General features: G+C 49.3%; 1 protein-coding gene across 1 annotated transcript in view; it reads left to right on the top strand.

The window, feature by feature from the left end:
- Positions 1–18,471, top strand: part of LCP1 (lymphocyte cytosolic protein 1) — a 92,823-nt gene that overhangs the window by 26,509 nt on the left and 47,843 nt on the right. Inside the window, exon 4 of the mRNA XM_075334388.1 lies at positions 13,441–13,570. Coding sequence (XP_075190503.1) covers positions 13,441–13,570 — 130 coding nt within the window. The remainder of the gene's footprint in view (positions 1–13,440; positions 13,571–18,471) is intronic.

Below are 18,471 nucleotides of genomic sequence, written 5' to 3'. Positions count from 1 at the left end.
ATCACCCCAAGTACTTCCAGGCCGACTGGATCCCCATCACCACCTGTAACGGTCTCCCAGGACTGGACTGTGTTCGAAGTAAAAGAGGAAAAGGTAAAGAGACTGTTGTTTATGCCTGATTCTTTCATTGCCTGTCGGCCCTGCACCGTGTTAGCCGCACATCCCCATAGACTCTCACAAGCACCAACAGCGCCCCGGGCATTGCTCCACCTGTGGGGAGCAGTACCAACATTGCTGCCACATCATCACCCCGGAGGCCTTACACAGCAGCGGCGGCTTAATAGCCGCATACCACAGGTGGCGTCACGAACACAAACTTTATTACTTCAAGCCACATATTTTACTGACACCCACCAGGGCCACGGAGCCGGGCCCAGCCACCACTGACTATCACCGGACCAGTTCTGCCCGGCACCGGGTGTCCCATAGCCCTGGGGTGGGCGAGTCAACTTTTGGCGTCACGAACAGGATCTCGTGCCCGGTCCCACCGGGTACTGTGCGCCTGCAGGAATTGTGCTTAAAAGACTGTGTACTTTACTGAGAAACCGCCGCCATTAGCGCTGCTGAGCGCAGGAAGAAAGGGGGCGTGCCTGACAAAGAGCGCGAAGGGAGCGCGCCATCAGAGCAGAGCGCTGTTAACCCCGCGCGACCCAGAAGAAAATTTGAAAAGTGAACAGAGCCTGGTAAGGTTCACTAAGGGGGAGGAAGATGTCCGACTCAGAGGGAGAGCAGGTGGCTGCCATAGCCCGAGACGCCGCAGCACCGGCCGAAGCAGTCCCAGTCGCCGTCGCCCCAGCCCCCACTGTAGCGCCGGTAATGCCGATCACCATGCCGTACATACCGGGGGCAGAATGGCTGCCGCAGTACTCCGGGGAGTCCCATACCTTGAGCGACTTCAGGGAAAGCCTGCACAGCTTGTTCCGGGTGTATCCTCTGACTGAGAGCCAGAAGGTGGGCATAGTAATGGGACAGCTAGCCGGCGCAGCCCAGCGTGAAGCGAAGTCCTGGCCTGATACAGATAAAGGGACAGCAGCCCAGATACTGGCCAAGCTAAAGAGTACTTTTGACACCCGCACCGCAGCAGAGATAAAGATGAGATTCTTTGGGTGCAAGCAGCGGGCCACAGACAGCATAAGGGACTATGCCTTAAACCTGCAAGAGGCCCTGAAAGCAGTTAAACAGGTGGACCCAGAGAGTGTACGTGAAGAAGACAAACTCTTAACTGAGCAGTTCATAGAGGGGCTCCTGTCAGATGCCCACAGGACCCAGCTGCGTATCCTGGTCCTCCAGAACCCTGCTCTGGACTTTGCAAAGTTTAAGGACCAGGCCATCAGGGTACTGAGAGAATCTACACCGAATGACCCAGTACCCCTCCGGCCTCTTGCTATCACGTACCCCGGGGTGGTGCCTGCAACACGAGCCACTGCAGGGGCTGAGGCGCAGTCCCTGGATAAGGATCCCACTGCAGAGCTCAGACAGCAGGTCCAGGAGCTGACCAAGACTGTAGCTGCCCTTGCCAAGACCGTGCAGTCTCTACAAATGACCCCCTCGCCTGCAAAAATCGAGTTGGCCTCCAGCCCAGATGACGTCCCATGGATGCGACAGAGAAGGATTCCGCCGACCCGAGGCAGAGACACAGACCGGTATGATTCAACAGGACAACCGATCTGCCGCCGCTGCAGCCAGGCGGGCCACATTGCACGACGCTGTCCTTTAAATGGGCTGAGCCTGGGGCCAGGAGCCAACCCCCAGGTGTAAGGAAGCCCGGCTCAAACCCCAGCCGCAGCAAGTATGTGGGAGGACGACCGGTCCTTCCCATTGTGCTGGATGGGATCCCTTTGAATGCCCTCCTGGATACGGGGTCCCAGGTAACAACCATCCCCCACAAACTGTACAAAAGATATTGGGCTGATTCAGACATTGACCATGGCCCAGATGATGATTTAACAATTGTGGCCAGTAATGGTCAGCCCTTACCTCAAATTGGGTACAAAGAAGTAACCATTAAAGTGGGGCGGGTGGAATTGCCATGTCAGGGGATGATAATTGTAGATATTGATCGCAAAGAATCTGATCCACTGCTAACCATTGGTACAAATGTGATAGAAAATTGTATTGCCGAAGTGATAATTTTGTTGCAACAGGCGTCTGAAACTGCCAGCTCCGGGCAGCAGCGTGCCCTACAGAGGGAGATCAGAGCCCTGATGAGGAGGCAGCAGGTAGAGCTGGCCGGAGGAGAAATTGGCAGTGTGAGGGTAAGTGACCCCCTCCCCATTGCAATACCCCCAAGAAGTGAAATGTTGATATGGTGTCGGGCAGCAATAGGCCTCAAGGGTCAGGATTACCATGCCTTGGTAGAACCGGTGTATTCAGACAGTAGGCCTGGAGTCCTGATAGCCAGAGGGGTAGCAGACGTTCGCAAGGGGAGAGTGCCCGTCCGTGTCTTGAATTGTGGGGAGGAGGAGGCCAAATTGCCCCGGTACGCCACTGTAGCAAAACTGTACACTGTCAGCAACAATACCATTAAAACAGTGGAACCCTTGATCCCGTCCGACCAGGCGGAAGACAATGGCTCCAAGGGGCAGCTGGAAGACTGGTGCCAAAAATTACATGTAGGCACAGACTCCACCCCCTCGCACCAAAAGCATGGGGTTTACCGGGTGGTACAGGAGTACGAGCGGGTCTTCAGCAAATACCCCCTAGATTTTGGGCAGGTGAAAGGGGTTAAACATCAAATCCCCACGGGTGACCATCATCCCATTAAAGAGAGATACCGCCCTGTACCCCCCGCACAGTATCAGTGTGCCAAGGAAATGTTACGAGAAATGAAGGAGGCTGGGGTTATCAGAGATAGTTGTAGCCCCTGGGCAGCTCCACTAGTGCTCGTAAAGAAAAAAGATGGTACAATGAGAATGTGTGTAGATTACAGGCAAATTAACCGCATTACACATAAAGATGCTTATCCACTGCCCAGAATAGAGGAGTCACTAACAGCCTTAAAGTCAGCTAACTATTTCTCCACCTTGGATCTCACCAGTGGGTATTGGCAGGTTCCCGTGGCAGAGGCGGACAAGGAGAAGACTGCATTCACGACACCAATGGGCCTCTGTGAGTTCAATTGTATGCCATTCGGGCTCTGCAACGCCCCAGGGACATTCCAAAGGTTGATGGAGTGCTGCTTGGGCCACCACAACTTTGAAACCGTGCTGTTGTACCTGGATGACGTCATAGTCTACTCCAAGACTTATGAGGACCACCTGAAGCACTTAGCAGAAGTGTTTGAGTCCTTGTCGAAATATGGCCTGAAGATCAAGCCGTCCAAATGTCACCTCTTGAAGCCAAAGGTACAGTACCTGGGTCATGTGGTCAGCGCAGAAGGTGTGGCACCTGATCCGGAGAAAGTCACTGTAATCAAGGACTGGCCAAGACCCACCACAGTGAAGGAGGTGCGGCAGTTCCTTGGACTGGTGGGCTACTACCGAAGGTTCATTGATGGTTTCACCAAGATAGCAGCGCCCCTTCAAGATCTCCTGGTGGGCCAGCCAAAGCAGGCTAAGAAGCAGAGCCCTCCATTTGAATGGAGCAGCCAACTAGAAACATCCTTTGTCCGGCTGAAAGGGGCTCTCACGGGAGAAGAAATTCTGGCCTACCCTGACTACAGCCAACCGTTTATACTGTACACAGACGCCAGCAACGTGGGACTGGGAGCAGTTCTGTCCCAGGTACAGGGAGGCAGAGAGAGGGTAATAGCGTACGCCAGTAGGAAGCTTCGGCCCACGGAAAGGAATCCAGAAAACTACAGTTCCTTCAAGCTGGAGTTCCTCGCTATTGTGTGGGCAGTGACTGAACGCTTCAAGCACTATCTGGCATCGGCCAAGTTTACCATCTTCACGGACAACAATCCGTTGACACACCTGGCAACAGCCAAGTTAGGTGCGATGGAACAGCGATGGATGGCCCGGCTGTCTAACTTTGACTTTACCATCAAGTATCGGGCTGGCAAGAAGAATAACAATGCTGATGCGCTGTCCAGAATGCCTCACTTACCCGAGTCTGGAGAAGACCTGGATGAACTCGAAGAGATAGAGTTACCGGCTTTCCATCACCAGGGTGTTTCACAGTGTGAGCATGCTGTGGGAGTGAAGCGCTTAAACCAGCACGAGGTCTCGGTCAATCCATTACTCCACCATAATTGGGAAGAAACACAGAATGGTGACCCGGCCGTGCGATTGGTCAAGGAGAAGCTAGCGCAAGCTGAGACCCATCTTGGCCCAGACGCTCCAGAGGAAGCCCAGCAGCTGTGGAAGGAGAGGGGACGACTGTTCACCTACCAGGGCAAGCTCTGCAAGAGATATGTCAACTATCGAACAAATGAACTTGTCTGGCAGATAGTGGTTCCGCAGAGGGATGCTCCAATGGTCCTAGCAGCGTATCATGATAACGCAGGACACTTCGGGTGGAAGAAGTTGGAGGCCTTACTCCGTGATCGGTTCTACTGGGTGCACATGAGGAAGATGATCGAGAAATGGTGCCGAGACTGTGGCCCGTGTAACTTGAGGCGGAAGGATGATGCCAGCCAAAGGTCTCCCCTACAGCCAATTGTCACGAAGCAGCCCCTGGAGTTGGTGGCCCTGGACCACGTGAAGTTAACACCAAGTCGGTCAGGCTATGTGTACGCCCTCACCATTGTGGACCATTACTCTCGTTTCCTGGTAGTAGTGCCTGTGAAGGACCAGACAGCCAGGACGGCAGCTAGAGCGTTCCAGGCATCCTTTTGTCGACCGCACGGCTATCCGGAAAGGGTACTGACGGATCAGGGTCCTGCATTCGAGGCTGAAGTGTTCCAAGAGTTCTGTAACATGTACGGTTGTAAGAAAATTCGAACCACACCGTACCACCCCCAGACCAATGGACTGTGTGAGAAAATGAACCATGTGGTTATTGATATGCTGAAGACCCTACCGCTGGAAGAGAGGAACCAATGGCCAGAAAAGTTGCCAGATCTGGTAGACCTGTACAACCACATCCCAGTGAATTCGACCAACTGCAGCCCCGCTTACCTGATGCGAGCCAGACCAGGCAAGTTGCCTGTAGACTTTGAGATGGGGACTGTGTCGCCTGAGGCGGTTCAAGAAATAGAGGATTGGGATGCAGAACGGCAGCAGCGGTACCGTAAGGTCCAGGAGTGCGTGGAAAGGAGCCTGTCTCAAGCAAGAACGAGACAAGAACAGCATTACAATCTAACAGCCCCAGCAACTCCCTTAGCACCGGGAGAACAAGTCCTCAAGAAGAAGCGGAAGACGCATAAGTTGGATGATCAGTGGGAAAACGAGCCCTACACCATTATCCCCTCCAACTTTGACAATAGTAAGGTATGCCTCATAAGCAAAGATGAAGGCAAGACCTGCCAAGCAATTTCCCGAGACCGCCTGAAAGCGTGCCCTGAACGGTGCCGAATCCAAAGAGAAATGGAAGGAATACAAGGAAGCCCCCAAAGTCAAGAGAAAGAAGGGGAGATGATTCAAACCATCCTTGGAAAGTTCCCCAAAACTTGGACCCGAATCAACAATGCCATAGTGGTACCAGTTTTGACGTTTCCGCAGTTGGTCGAGCCAGAAACAGAAAAGGTTCCGGATCCACCTAAAGAATCGTCCGCTCCAGCACGAGATGACACGCCAGCAGTGGAACAGGAGGATCAACCCCCTGTCAGTGGTGAACCTGTCATACCCTTGGCGAATCTTAGACCACAAAGGCAACCATCACGCTTACCTATTGGGGTTAGGCCCACCTGTAGTGTTGAGATAGAAGACGCACCACGTAGTCAGGGGCAAACACCAGAGCTACGTAGGTCCCAGCGCAGCACTCGGGGACAACCCCCTCTAAGGTATAGGGAGTCTACCGTATAAAGTAAAGAGTACTTATTAGAGTGTAAATAGTTATGCAAAATGTCTGTCATGTTGTGTACAAAATGTTTTCTTTTTCTTTGATTGCGAAAATGGACAATTGGGCCACTGGACTATGGGTGGCCAACACCCAAATTGTTCATAGTTAGCACCAGTGTGCTCAACACCCCTGAAGAAAAACCCGTCCGGTGTGCATAGAGTGGGGTCATCAATGCTCTGACGCACGCCCAGAGCCTACATTGGGGGTTTGAACGCGGCGGGTCCCCCATGGAGCAGTGTAATGGACACCCGGCAGGGAGCCACACTGGACTCTCATAGAAATGTTTAAGATTGTAACGTTAAAGAGAATGTGCCTCCCATATTGGGATGAAATGTATGACATGTTATGTTTTGTTTCTACAGTCCGGGAGTACTGAATTCAACTAAGGGGGAGTGTGGCGCCCTAGGACCTGGTCGCCACAACGGCATTGCCCTCCTGAGGGTTAATGCTGAGCCTGGAGGTAATGGGGAAATCTACTGGCCAGTAAGTTAACATCCACCGCAGTTTCTCCCTCAGGCCAGTAGGGGGAGCTCTGAACCTGAAGTTTCAGGGAGCTTCCTTAAGCCTGACCTGGGGGAGGAGTTAGTCAGTCTGTAGGGAGCAGTAGAAGTGAACAGACGCAGAGTGAGCTGTCCTGTGAATCTGGGGCCTGGAGCTAGAGTAGCTTGGTCCAGAGAAGCAGGAGTAGCTGAGAGGCAGCAGAGAGACTCGGACATCGGAGTCTGTGGCCACCAGGGCTTAAACATATTCCCTGGTAGCCGAATCCGAAGGGCAGGAGAGCTGCAAGCCCCTGGCCCAAACATCCCAAAGGTACAGCTGCAGCATCGAGGCCCGGTGTGGACTCCAGCAGAGAAGCACTAGAGAGAGGGCCTGCGCAGCCTGCTACAGAGGGAAAGGGACGTACCATCAGTCCCAGCAGCAAAGAGGGCCATTGCTGGATTCAGAGAAGCAGGGTCCTATGATAACAAAGAAAAGCACAGGAGTAGGCCTCATACTCAGCTGGCCAGAAAGATCACCCCAAGTACTTCCAGGCCGACTGGATCCCCATCACCACCTGTAACGGTCTCCCAGGACTGGACTGTGTTCGAAGTAAAAGAGGAAAAGGTAAAGAGACTGTTGTTTATGCCTGATTCTTTCATTGCCTGTCGGCCCTGCACCGTGTTAGCCGCACATCCCCATAGACTCTCACAAGCACCAACAGCGCCCCGGGCATTGCTCCACCTGTGGGGAGCAGTACCAACATTGCTGCCACATCATCACCCCGGAGGCCTTACACAGCAGCGGCGGCTTAATAGCCGCATACCACAGGTGGCGTCACGAACACAAACTTTATTACTTCAAGCCACATATTTTACTGACACCCACCAGGGCCACGGAGCCGGGCCCAGCCACCACTGACTATCACCGGACCAGTTCTGCCCGGCACCGGGTGTCCCATAGCCCTGGGGTGGGCGAGTCATATTTCCTTAAAGGGGTTTTACCACAAATAAAGTTTATTTTAATTAATATATCTTGTTATAAAAAAAAGTTCAACAATTGGATTTGATGAAAATTTTTTTTCCTGTGCTCAAATAATCTTATAAATGTGTCCCTCGTATGTGCTGTGTAATGGCCGTGTCTGACCGTACAGTGACATGGTCAGAGAAATTGTATAGACATTACAGCATGGGATCACAGCTGATTCTGTTTGTGAGGTAAAACATTTCCCTGCCTGCTTTTAAGCAATGCTTTACCTCAACAAAAGAATAATTAACAATTCCATGCTATAATTTCTGTATACTTTATTATGCCCTCCCTGCCCCAGGAGATGTGTTATGATCAGACCATATTCCTGTGCGGTCAGACACGGCCATTACACAGTACACAGCAGGGACACAAATATAAGATTTTCTCAGCACAGGAATATTTTTTTTAATCACACCCAATTTTCGATCCTATTTTTATTCCAAGATCTATTGATTAAAATGAACTTTGTTCGTGGGACAACACCTTTAAAAAATATATTTAACATTAAAACGTGATTTAAACATTAAGTCATTTTCTGATGACACATTTGCTTTAAAATTTGTAGAATCGTCTTATTAAATTGCTTCATCCCACTTTCTGAAATACACCGTCAAGGTCTCTTCAAAGAGATGATTGAGGGAAGTGCTAATAGTCACAGTTTTGAAAATGTTAATAAGTTAAGGTTAAAGGTCCAGTCACACTAAGCAACTTACCAGTGATCCCAACAACGATAGGGATCGCTGGTAAGTTGCTAGGAGGTTGCTGGTGAGATGTCACACTGCGACGCTCCAGCGATCCCACCAGCAACCTGACCTGGCAGGGATCGCTGGAGCGTCGCTACACAAGTTGCTGGTGAGCTCACCAGCAACCAGTGACAAGCCCCCAGCGCCGCGTGGAAGATGCTGCACTTGGTAACTAAGGTAAATATCGGGTAACCAACCCGATATTTACCTTGGTTACCACCGCACGGAGCTACACGTGCAGAGAGCAGGGAGCAGCGCACACTGAGCGCTGGCTCCTTGCTCTCCTAGTTACAGCACACATCGGGTTAATTAACCCGATGTGTGCTGCAGCTAAATGTGCACAGAGCAGGGAGCAGCGCACACTGCTTAGCGCTGGCTCCTTGCTCTCCTAGTTACAGCACACATCGGGTTAATTAACCCGATGTGTGCTGCAGCTAAATGTGCACAGAGCAGGGAGCAGCGCACACTGCTTAGCGCTGGCTCCTTGCTCTCCTAGTTACAGCACACATCGGGTTAATTAACCCGATGTGTGCTGCAGCTACATGTGCGCAGAGCAGGAGCCGGCACTGACAGTGAGAGTGGAGGAGGCTGGTATCGAAGGTAAATATCGGGTAACCAAGGACAGGGCTTCTTGGTTACCCGATGTTTACATTGGTTACCAGCCTCTGCAGAAGCCGGCTCCTGCTGCCTGCACATTTAGTTGTTGCTGTCTCGCTGTCACACACAGCGATCTGTGCTTCACAGCAGGACAGCAACAACTAAAAAATGGCCCAGGACATTCAGCAACAACCTACGACCTCACAGCAGGGGCCAGGTTGTTGCTGGATGTCACACACAGCAACATCGCTAGCAACGTCACAAAAGTTGTTCGTTAGCAGCGATGTTGCTAGCGATGTTGCTTAGTGTGACGGGGCCTTAAGACATTCATTTAAAGGACTAGATAATCCCTGTAAAGTTATGTGAGTACTCTAAAGCAGACAAACTTTTTTGGTATTTTGTATGAGTTAACCAAACTTCCTTATAAATTTTACTAGCTCTAGTTCATAGGAAAACACTAAAGGGTGCTTTACACGCTGCGACATCACTACCAAGATATCGTCGAAGTCACATCGTTAGTGATGCACATCCGGCGCTGGTAGTGACATCGCAGCGTGTGACACCAAGGAGCAACGATCAACGATAGCAAAATCATTCAAAAACGGTGATCGTTGACACGTCGCTCCTTTCCTTAATATCACTGCTGCCACAGGTATGATGTTGTGTGTTGTTCCTGCGGCATCACACATCACTTTGTGTGACATCGCAGGAACGACGAACATCTCCTTACCTGCGTCCACCGGCAATGCGGAAGGAAGGAGGTAGGCGAATGTTATGTTCCGTCATCTCCGCCCCTCCGCTTCTATTGGCTGGCGTCGCTATGACGCCGAACGCACCACCCCCTTGAGGGAGGGATTGTTCGGCGGTCACAGCGACGTCGCTGACAAGGTATGTGCGCGTGACGCTGCCGTAACGATAATGTTCGCTACGGCAGCGAGCACCAAATGTCACACGAACGACGGGGGCAGATGCTATCGCGCTCGACATTGCTAGCAATTGCTAGCGATGTTACAGCGTATAAAGCACCCTTAAGGCCAGTGTCACACTTGCTAGTGCCTCGCGTGTATCTCGCACGAGTCCCGCGTTGCATCACCGGCATGGACGCACACTCTCCTCACAGGAGCATCTCAGCTGCATAGAGATGCATACAACCGACGCACTCCTGTGAGGAGAGTGAGAGTCCGTGTCGGGTGATACAACGCGAGACTCGTGCGAGATACACGCGAGGCACTCGCAGGTGTGACACCGGCCTAAAGGAAACACAAGCACAATAGGGTCTTATCTGGGAGAACATCAGTAATGCTGAATTGCAGAATGTTCATCTGATGAGGATTGTGTGCCCACAACTACAGGAATTCACTCAAAGATGTATCTGCTGCGGCACCTCGGATTGCACAGATAGAAAACAGGAGATGAAGGGATAAAATCCACATTACTGATGGACAGGATGCAGAAGATGTCAAAAAGACAAGCCAGGTAAGTATATTCTAAGTAGTTTACTAGATCTACGTGTTTTGAAGTAAAATATCGTCTTGAAGAAGAAGCCTTACTTACAAACACGTAGCCCTAATAAACTACTTGGAATATAGTTACCTGCCTTGTCCTCTTCCCATCTTGTGCATCCCGTCCATCGGCAGTGCAGATTTTAACTCTTAATTTCCTGTTTTCTAGATCCAGTTCACATTATTAAAAATCACTCCCTATTCCTCATATTTAGGCCAGGGCTACACCATGGCATATGTGAATTTAATATACAGCTGTATTTTGCTACGCATATACAGTCATGGCCAAAAGTTTTGAGAATGAGGCTATGTGTGCACGTTGCGTACAGTTCACTGCAGAAATTTCTGAAGCGATCTGAAGAGCACATGTGCGCTTTAAGGGTACCTTCACACTTAGCGATGCAGCAGCAATCCGACCAGCGATCTGACCTGGTCAGGATCGCTGCTGCATCGCTACATGGTTGCTGGTGAGCTGTCAAACAGGCAGATCTCACCAGCGACCAGTGAACAGCCCCCAGCCAGCAGCGACGTGCAAGCGACGCTGCGCTTGCACGGAGCCGCCATCTGGAAGCTGCGGAGACTGGTAACTAAGGTAAACATCGGGTATGGTTACCCGATGTTTACATTAGTTACCAGCGCACACCGCTTAGCTGTGTGTGCAGGGAGCAGGGAGCCGCGCACACTGAGCGCTGGCTCCTTGCTCTCCTAGCTACAGTACACATCGGGTTAATTAACCCGATGTGTAATGCAGCTACATGTGCAGAGAGCAGGGAGCCGCGCACACTGCTTAGCGCTGGCTCCTTGCTATCCTAGCTGCTGTACACATCGGGTTAATTAACTCGATGTGTACAGCAGCTACATGTGCAGAGAGCCGGAGCCGGCAGCACAGGCAGCGTGAGAGCTGCAGAGGCTGGTAACTAAGGTAAATATCGGGTAACCACCTTGGTTACCCGATGTTTATCTTGGATACAGCTTACCTCAGCTGTCAGACGCCGGCTCCTGCTCCCTGCTCGCTTCATTGGTCGCTCTCTCGCTGTCACACACAGCGATCTGTGTGTCACAGTGGGAGAGCGCCTTTGAAGAAAACGAACCAGGGCTGTGTGTAACGAGCAGCGATCTCGCAGCAGGGGCCAGATCGCTGCTCAGTGTCACACACAGCGAGATCGCTAATGAGGTCACTGCTGCGTCACAAAAACCGTGACTCAGCAGTGATCTCGGCAGTGAGCTCGCTGTGTGTGAAGCACCCCTAAATCGCTGCAGAAATGTCCGTAGTGAAGCCGATTCCATGCACTCTGCCTGCAGCTCCTGCCACAGACAGAGCAGGAGCTGCCGGCAAAGCGCACGGAAGAAGTGACATGTGACTTCTTAGAACGCAGCTCTAAAACGCCACGTGCGCACGGCCCCTGCACAATCTCCATAGACTGTGCAGGGGACGCAGGACGCATGCAGTTACGCTGCGCTACAAAGCGCAGCGTAACTGCATGTATTTGCGCAACGTGCGCACATAGCCTGACACCAAAATTATATTTTCACATGATCTGTTGCCCTCTGGTTTTTAATTGTGTTTGTCTGATGTTTAGATCACATACAGAAATATAATTGCAATCATATTATGAGTACCAAAAGGTTATAATGACAGTTAGAATGAGTTAATGCAGCAAGTCAATATTTGCAGTGTTGACCCTTCTTCTTCAGGACCTCTGCAATTCTCCCTGGCATGCTCTCAATCAACTTCTGGACCAAATCCTGACTGATAGCTGTCCATTCTTGCATAAGCAATGCTTGCATTTTGCCAGAATTTGTTGGTTTTTGTTTGTCCACCCGTCTCTTGATGATTGCCCACAAGTTCTCAATGGGATTAAGATCTGTGGAGTTTCGAGGCCATGGACCCAAAATCTCTATGTTTTGTTCCATGAGCCATTTAGTGATCACCTTTGCTTTATGGCAAGGTGCTCCATTATGCTAAAAGGCATTTTTGGGCGCCAAACTGCTCTTGGACAGTTGGGAGAAGTTGCTCTTGGAGGACATTCTGGTACCATTCTTTATTCATGTGTTTTTAGGCAAGACTGGGAGTGAGCCGATTCCCTTGGCGAGAAGCAACCCCACACATGAATCGTTTCAGGATGCTTAACAGTTGGTCTGAGAGAAGACTGGTGCTAGCGCTCACCTCTTCTCCTAATAAGCTGTTTTCCAGATGTCCCAAACAATCGAAAAGGGGATTCATCTGAGAAAATGACTTTACCCCAGTCCTCAGCAGTCCACTACCTGTACCTTTTGCAGAATATCAGTCCATCCCTGATGTTTTTTTTTGGAGAGAAGTGGCTTCTTTGCTGCCCTCCTTGAAACCAGGCCTTGCTCAAGCAGTCTCCGCCTCACAGTGCGTGCAGAAGCACTCACACCAGCCTGCTGCCATTGCTGAGCTAGCTCGGCACTGCTGTTAGTCCGATCCCGCAGCTGAAACAGTTTTAAGATACGGTCCTGGCGTTTGCTGGTCCTTCTTGGGTGCCCTGGAGCCTTTTTGGCAACAATGGAAGCTCTCTCCTTGAAGTTCTTGATGATGCGATAGATTGTTGACTGAGGTGCAATCTTTGTAGCTGCGATACTCTTCCCTGTTAGGCCATTTTTGTGCAGAGCAATGATGGCTGCACGTGTTTCTTTACAGATAACCATAGTTAACTGAAGAGAAACAATGATACCAAGCACCAGCCTCCTTTTAAAGTGTCCAGTGGTGTCATTCTTACTTAATCATGACTGATTGATCGCCATCCCTGTCCTCATCAACACCCACACCTGTGTTAATGGAACAATCACTAAAACAATGTTAGCTGCTCCTTTTAAGGCAGGAATGCAATGATGTTGAAATGTGTTTTGGGGGGTTAAAGTTCATTTTCTTAGCCAATATTGACTAATTGAGTAATTGCTGTTAAGCTGATCACTCTTTATGACATTCTGGAGTATATGCAAATTGCCATTAGAAAAACTTAGGCAGTAGACTGTGTAAAAATTAATATTTGTAGCATTCTCAAAACTTTTGCCCATGACTGTATATTTGAGATATGTGTTTTTTTGTGCACTTGATTTTCACAGTACACAGTATATGCTAGATTTAGTTCCCTAATAGATTTACAATGTATTTTCTCTTTTTGTAGGTTATTCATGACCTCAAAAGCTCAGATGTGGCGAAAACATTCAGAAAGGCTATAAACAAGAAAGAAGGTATTTGTGCAATTGGTGGCACATCTGAACAGTCTAGTGCAGGCACCCAGCATTCCTATTCAGGTAGGTATATTTATTGATTGTTTTCTTACTTTGCTCGTAATAAACTCCAGTACAATACAGGTAAATCCGCACATAATAGAGAGCTTCTTTAGTAGATTATTATGGTTTAGTGTAGACGTAGGCAATAAAATTTCCAAAGGAGCTGCATGAGAGACTGCGACTGTTGTTGTTACAGGGGTGTGAGGGGACAACAGGGGCTCCTAGACTGGCCCTCAGGCTAGGGGGGCCCTAGCTGCCTCTACTCCCAGGGACATGTCTAATGGTGATAATAGTCTGGGCCGCCTTCCTTGTCCTGCTCCTGGCAAGCCCTGATCTAATGCCCCCTCTCCCCACCCTAGGGGAGGACCGGGACAGGAGTGGTTGAACCTGGCAGATATGGACAAACTGCGGAAACCAAAACTCTAGCACGCAGCATGCTCATACAAATTAGTCAGACAACAAATGATAATAAGGAAAATAAAGCGCAGGGAGGAAATAACCAAACAACAGGAGGAATTCTACAGCACACCAAGCAACAGACAGTAAATCACCAGTTACTGGAACACGACAGTACATGGACCGGTTTAGCGAAACCTGTAGTCAGCATGGGAAGACAGATCCCTCCATCTTAAAAAGGCAAAGAGTAACTGTGATAGTTTTCCCTCAACATGCGATCTAAAAGGTATCCAGCAGGCTAGCAGAAATTAACTCCTGCTAACCCGATCACTAATGAGCACACAGCTGGTCAACCCAGAGCCTGCCTGTGCAACTCAGAAGCACCAGAGAAACCATAGTGTGGAGTGTCAGAGCTTGTTAGGCCATGTGCGCACGTTGCGTTCGATTCCACAGCATGTAAGTCACTGCATGTGCATCTCAGAACACAGCCGAAAAAGCTGCGTTCTAAGACGCATTCGGCAGAATGCAACGTTCGCACATTCCTGGAGAATTCATGTATTCTGAATGCTTGCTCTGCCATAGACAGAGTAGGAAAAGCATCCAGAACGCACATTTTTCACAGTGCGGTCCCACTCGGCTCTCCAGCATCCCCATAGACTTGCAGCACAGCCGAGTAGGACCACACTGTCAAAAAGAGCATGGCTAGCTGCGAGACAGAGACGCGCGATCAGAATGAACTCGGATGAACTTCACCCGACTGCATTGTGATCGCGCTGTGCCGTGTGCCGTGACTTGATTTGCGGTCACACGTGAAGGACTCACCTGTGATCGCAAATCCCCTGAGTGACTGCAGTGAGCCGAACGATCAGCTGTGCTTTCACTCAGGTTACTCACGGCCACAGCTGCAGTCCTCCACCTGAGAGCGGTGGCCGCGACTAACCTCAGTGACAGCACAGCTGATCGCGCGACTCACTTCAGTTGCTGCATGGAGCTCACAGAAGCGGCGGTGTTCTACTGCCGCTCCTGTCAGCTTCCAATGTAGCAGAGCTGAAAGCGTCGTGGGACCTTGCATGGATTACGTCGGACCTGGAGGTGTTTTTGAGGGGGTTAATAAAGTGGTGCAAGAGGGTGTTTTTTTGTCTTTCATTACAAATAAAGGATTTTTTGGATGTATGTGTTTATTTTCTTTAACTTACAGGTTAATCATGGAAGGTATCTTGGGGTGACGCCTGCCATGATTAACCTAGGACTTAAGGCTGCTTTACACGCTGCGACATCGCTAAAGCGATGTCGTTGGGGTCACGGAATTCGTGACGCACATCCGGCCGCGTCAGCGATGTCGCTGCGTGTGACACCTACGTGCGATCAAAAATCGTTGCAAACACGTGAAAAATCGCTAATTGTTGACATGCTCCCCTATTCCCAATTATCGTTGCTGCTGCAGCTACAATGTTGTTTGTCGTTCCTGCGGCGGCCTTTAGTGGCAGCTATGGGCTGCTGCCATTAACTCCTTATTACCCTGTTTGCCACCGCACCAGGGCAATTCGGGATAAGCCGGGTAAAGTCCCGGGACTGTCGCATCTAATGGATGCGGCAATTCCGGGCGGCTGCTGGCTAATATTGTTAGGCTGGGGGGCTCCCCATAACGTGAAGCTCCCCATCCTGAGAATACCAGCATTCAGCCGTGTGGCTTTACCCTGGCTGGTATCCAAATTGGGGGGACCACATGTCATTTTTTTTAAATTATTTATTTATTTTTTTTACTGCTCGATATAGACACGCCCACTGGCGGCTGTGATTGGTTGCAGTGAGACAGCTGTCACTCAGCATGGGGGCGTGTCTGACTGCAAGCAATCATAGGCGCCGGTGGGCGGAGGAAGCAGGGAATACGAGATGGATTTTTCAAAAGAGGAGAAGCCGCCGCAGTGTGAATGCCGTGCAGCGCCGCACCGGTGATCGTGGATCGGTGAGTATGAGAGAGGGGGTGAGAGGGAAGGGAGAGACCGACATGGACAGAGAGAGAGATAGAGACATAGAGAGAGAGAAAGACCGACCAACAGACCGACCGACAGAGAGAGATAGACGAAAGACCTGCATTTATTATGTCAAAAAAAACATGCGGATCGCAACAATAATGCAGTGTAAACGCACTGCTTAACATTTTGGCAGTACAACTCATTGATTTCAATTGGTGTAGAACGCTGCCAAAACGGAAAAAAGAATTGACATGCTGCTTTTCTAAACACAGAGATTTTGCCAAATTTTTGATAATCAAAACGCTGCGTTTCAAAAAGCATCGTGCGCACGGATTTTGCATGATTCGCATAGACTTTGCTGGAGAAGCACAACGCATGCATTTTGTCAATGACACAGTGCAGTTGTAAATGCAACCAAAATGCAGAAAAAAACTCAACGTGCGCACATGGCCTTGGTCTGAACAGCGTCTGATGCCACCATGACACTCAGCGAATTTAGAGCCAAACACCATGTGACACTTGTAAGGTACTGAACTAACAGGCCGAGCTTAATTTTGCTTATTATTATTATTATTGGTGTTGTTTTAGATTAATTTTTATCACTTAATAGTCAGCAGATTTAAGTATGTTGACTTTCAGCTACTGCTAGTACATACAATAGGGCTTATTGAAAAATGTATACTTAAGAGTAGTGTCTAATTTAAACCATATCTGTTTACTATGATCCCTCGTGTACATGTCTGTGCACTTGTTGTTTATTATGTGTACCCTTTTCACATGTAAAACGCCATGGAATAAATGGTGCTATAACAATAATAATAATAATAATAGTATTTACTGCTTTTTATAATGTTTAAAAATTATATACTAAAAAACCTTTGTTCCAGGATCAAGATTTCCCTTGTTATGTACACAGTACCGCACACGTGGCAAATATAAAAGATGGTGTAACTCAATACTAATACACCTGGCCCACCGATTTTTGTACAGGCTAGAGTTCCAAGCTGCGCAGTTCCTAAAGTCCCCTGCGCAAACTGAAGCAACCCTAACTGGATGACTAAGGCCCATTTCACATATCTGGCATCTCACCGGATTGCCGGATACGGCGCACTCCAGTACAGTGGAATACAGTACAACGGCATTGCGGCAACCTCCGGTCACATGCTGTCATGTGACCGTAGCTTGCCGCGATGACAGTGTACAGTATTAATACTGTACTGGAGTGTGCCGGATCCTGCAATCCGACGAAATGCCGGATGTGTGAAACGGCCCTAAAATGACCACACGAGCCTTCCTCAAGCAGTATTACATCCTTTCAAAGTCTCTCTATTTACTGTATATATTTTACTTGCATATATAATGAAATTTCTTTCCACAGCTCTTTACAGACACTGTTTACATTGGGAGTAATAATTTAAATTTGTATCCATAATTTTATGTTTGGAGTAAACCAGAGTACCTGGAGAAAACCCACACAAACACAAGGAGAACATACAAACGCCTTGCAGATGTTGCCTTTAATGGCAGTTGAAGCTAGAATCCCTGTGATAACCACTGAGCCACCATATTGTCCATCATGTCCTCATATAGCTCTCCACACAAAATATGATATACCCACAAAGCTCCCCACATAGTATCATGTTCCGACAAAGCCCTCAAACAGTATGATGTCCCTAAAAAGCCCCTCGCACACTATGATGTCCCCCACAGCCCCCAACACAGTAAGATGTCCCCACAAAGTCCCACGCGCATTATGATGCCCCTCACGTGGTATGATATCCTCCACAGAGCCCCTGGCGCAGTGTGATTTCCCAACACAGATCCCCACACAGTATGATGTCCCCATAGCCCCCCCATGCAGTACGAGGCCCTCACAGTTTTCCACAAGTACTGATAATTTGAAAAGAAATAAATCTACTCACCAAACCCTGTTTTACTGCTGCTCCTCTCTGTACTGAGCAGCCACACAGCAGGCGTGATGTAGTGATGCCATTGCTGCTGTGCTCTCAGGCGCCCAGGCTCACTGCTGGAAGAGGGAGCTGACGGATCCTTGTTCCATCATTATATTCACTAGAATCCCAGGAAATTGAGATGCCAGGAATAGGGCGGTTGCGTGGTTCATTGTTTCCATCTCTTTGGCTGTTGTGGTTTGCGGACCAAACAGGAACAACTAAAGGGCTACATGTGGTCTGTAGGCCACACTGTGCCCAGGCCTGATGTAGCGGGTAGAGGACTCCAAAAGGGGCTACATGTGGTCTGTAGGCCACACTGTGCCCAGGCCTGGTGTAGTGGGTAGAGAACTCCAATTCTTGATTTAGAAAAGCACTGAAGAGGTAGTGAATATAGGAGGAGAAGCTTTTTTTAATAAAACATCGGAATATCTTTTTAAGTTGTGTATAAATATGTGACTATTCAGATTTTGTGTTATACTGAGCCTGATGAAGAGACCTGAGTAGTCTCGAAAGCTTGCAATTATTACCATCTTTTAAGTTAGCCATTAAAAGGTATCAACCACTGAGGACTTCAGTTCTTTTAAACAATTTTTTGGAG

Source organism: Anomaloglossus baeobatrachus, chromosome 2 (genome assembly GCF_048569485.1).
Source record: "Anomaloglossus baeobatrachus isolate aAnoBae1 chromosome 2, aAnoBae1.hap1, whole genome shotgun sequence".
Classification (NCBI taxonomy): domain Eukaryota; kingdom Metazoa; phylum Chordata; class Amphibia; order Anura; family Aromobatidae; genus Anomaloglossus; species Anomaloglossus baeobatrachus.
This window is presented reverse-complemented; position numbering and strand designations above follow the sequence as displayed.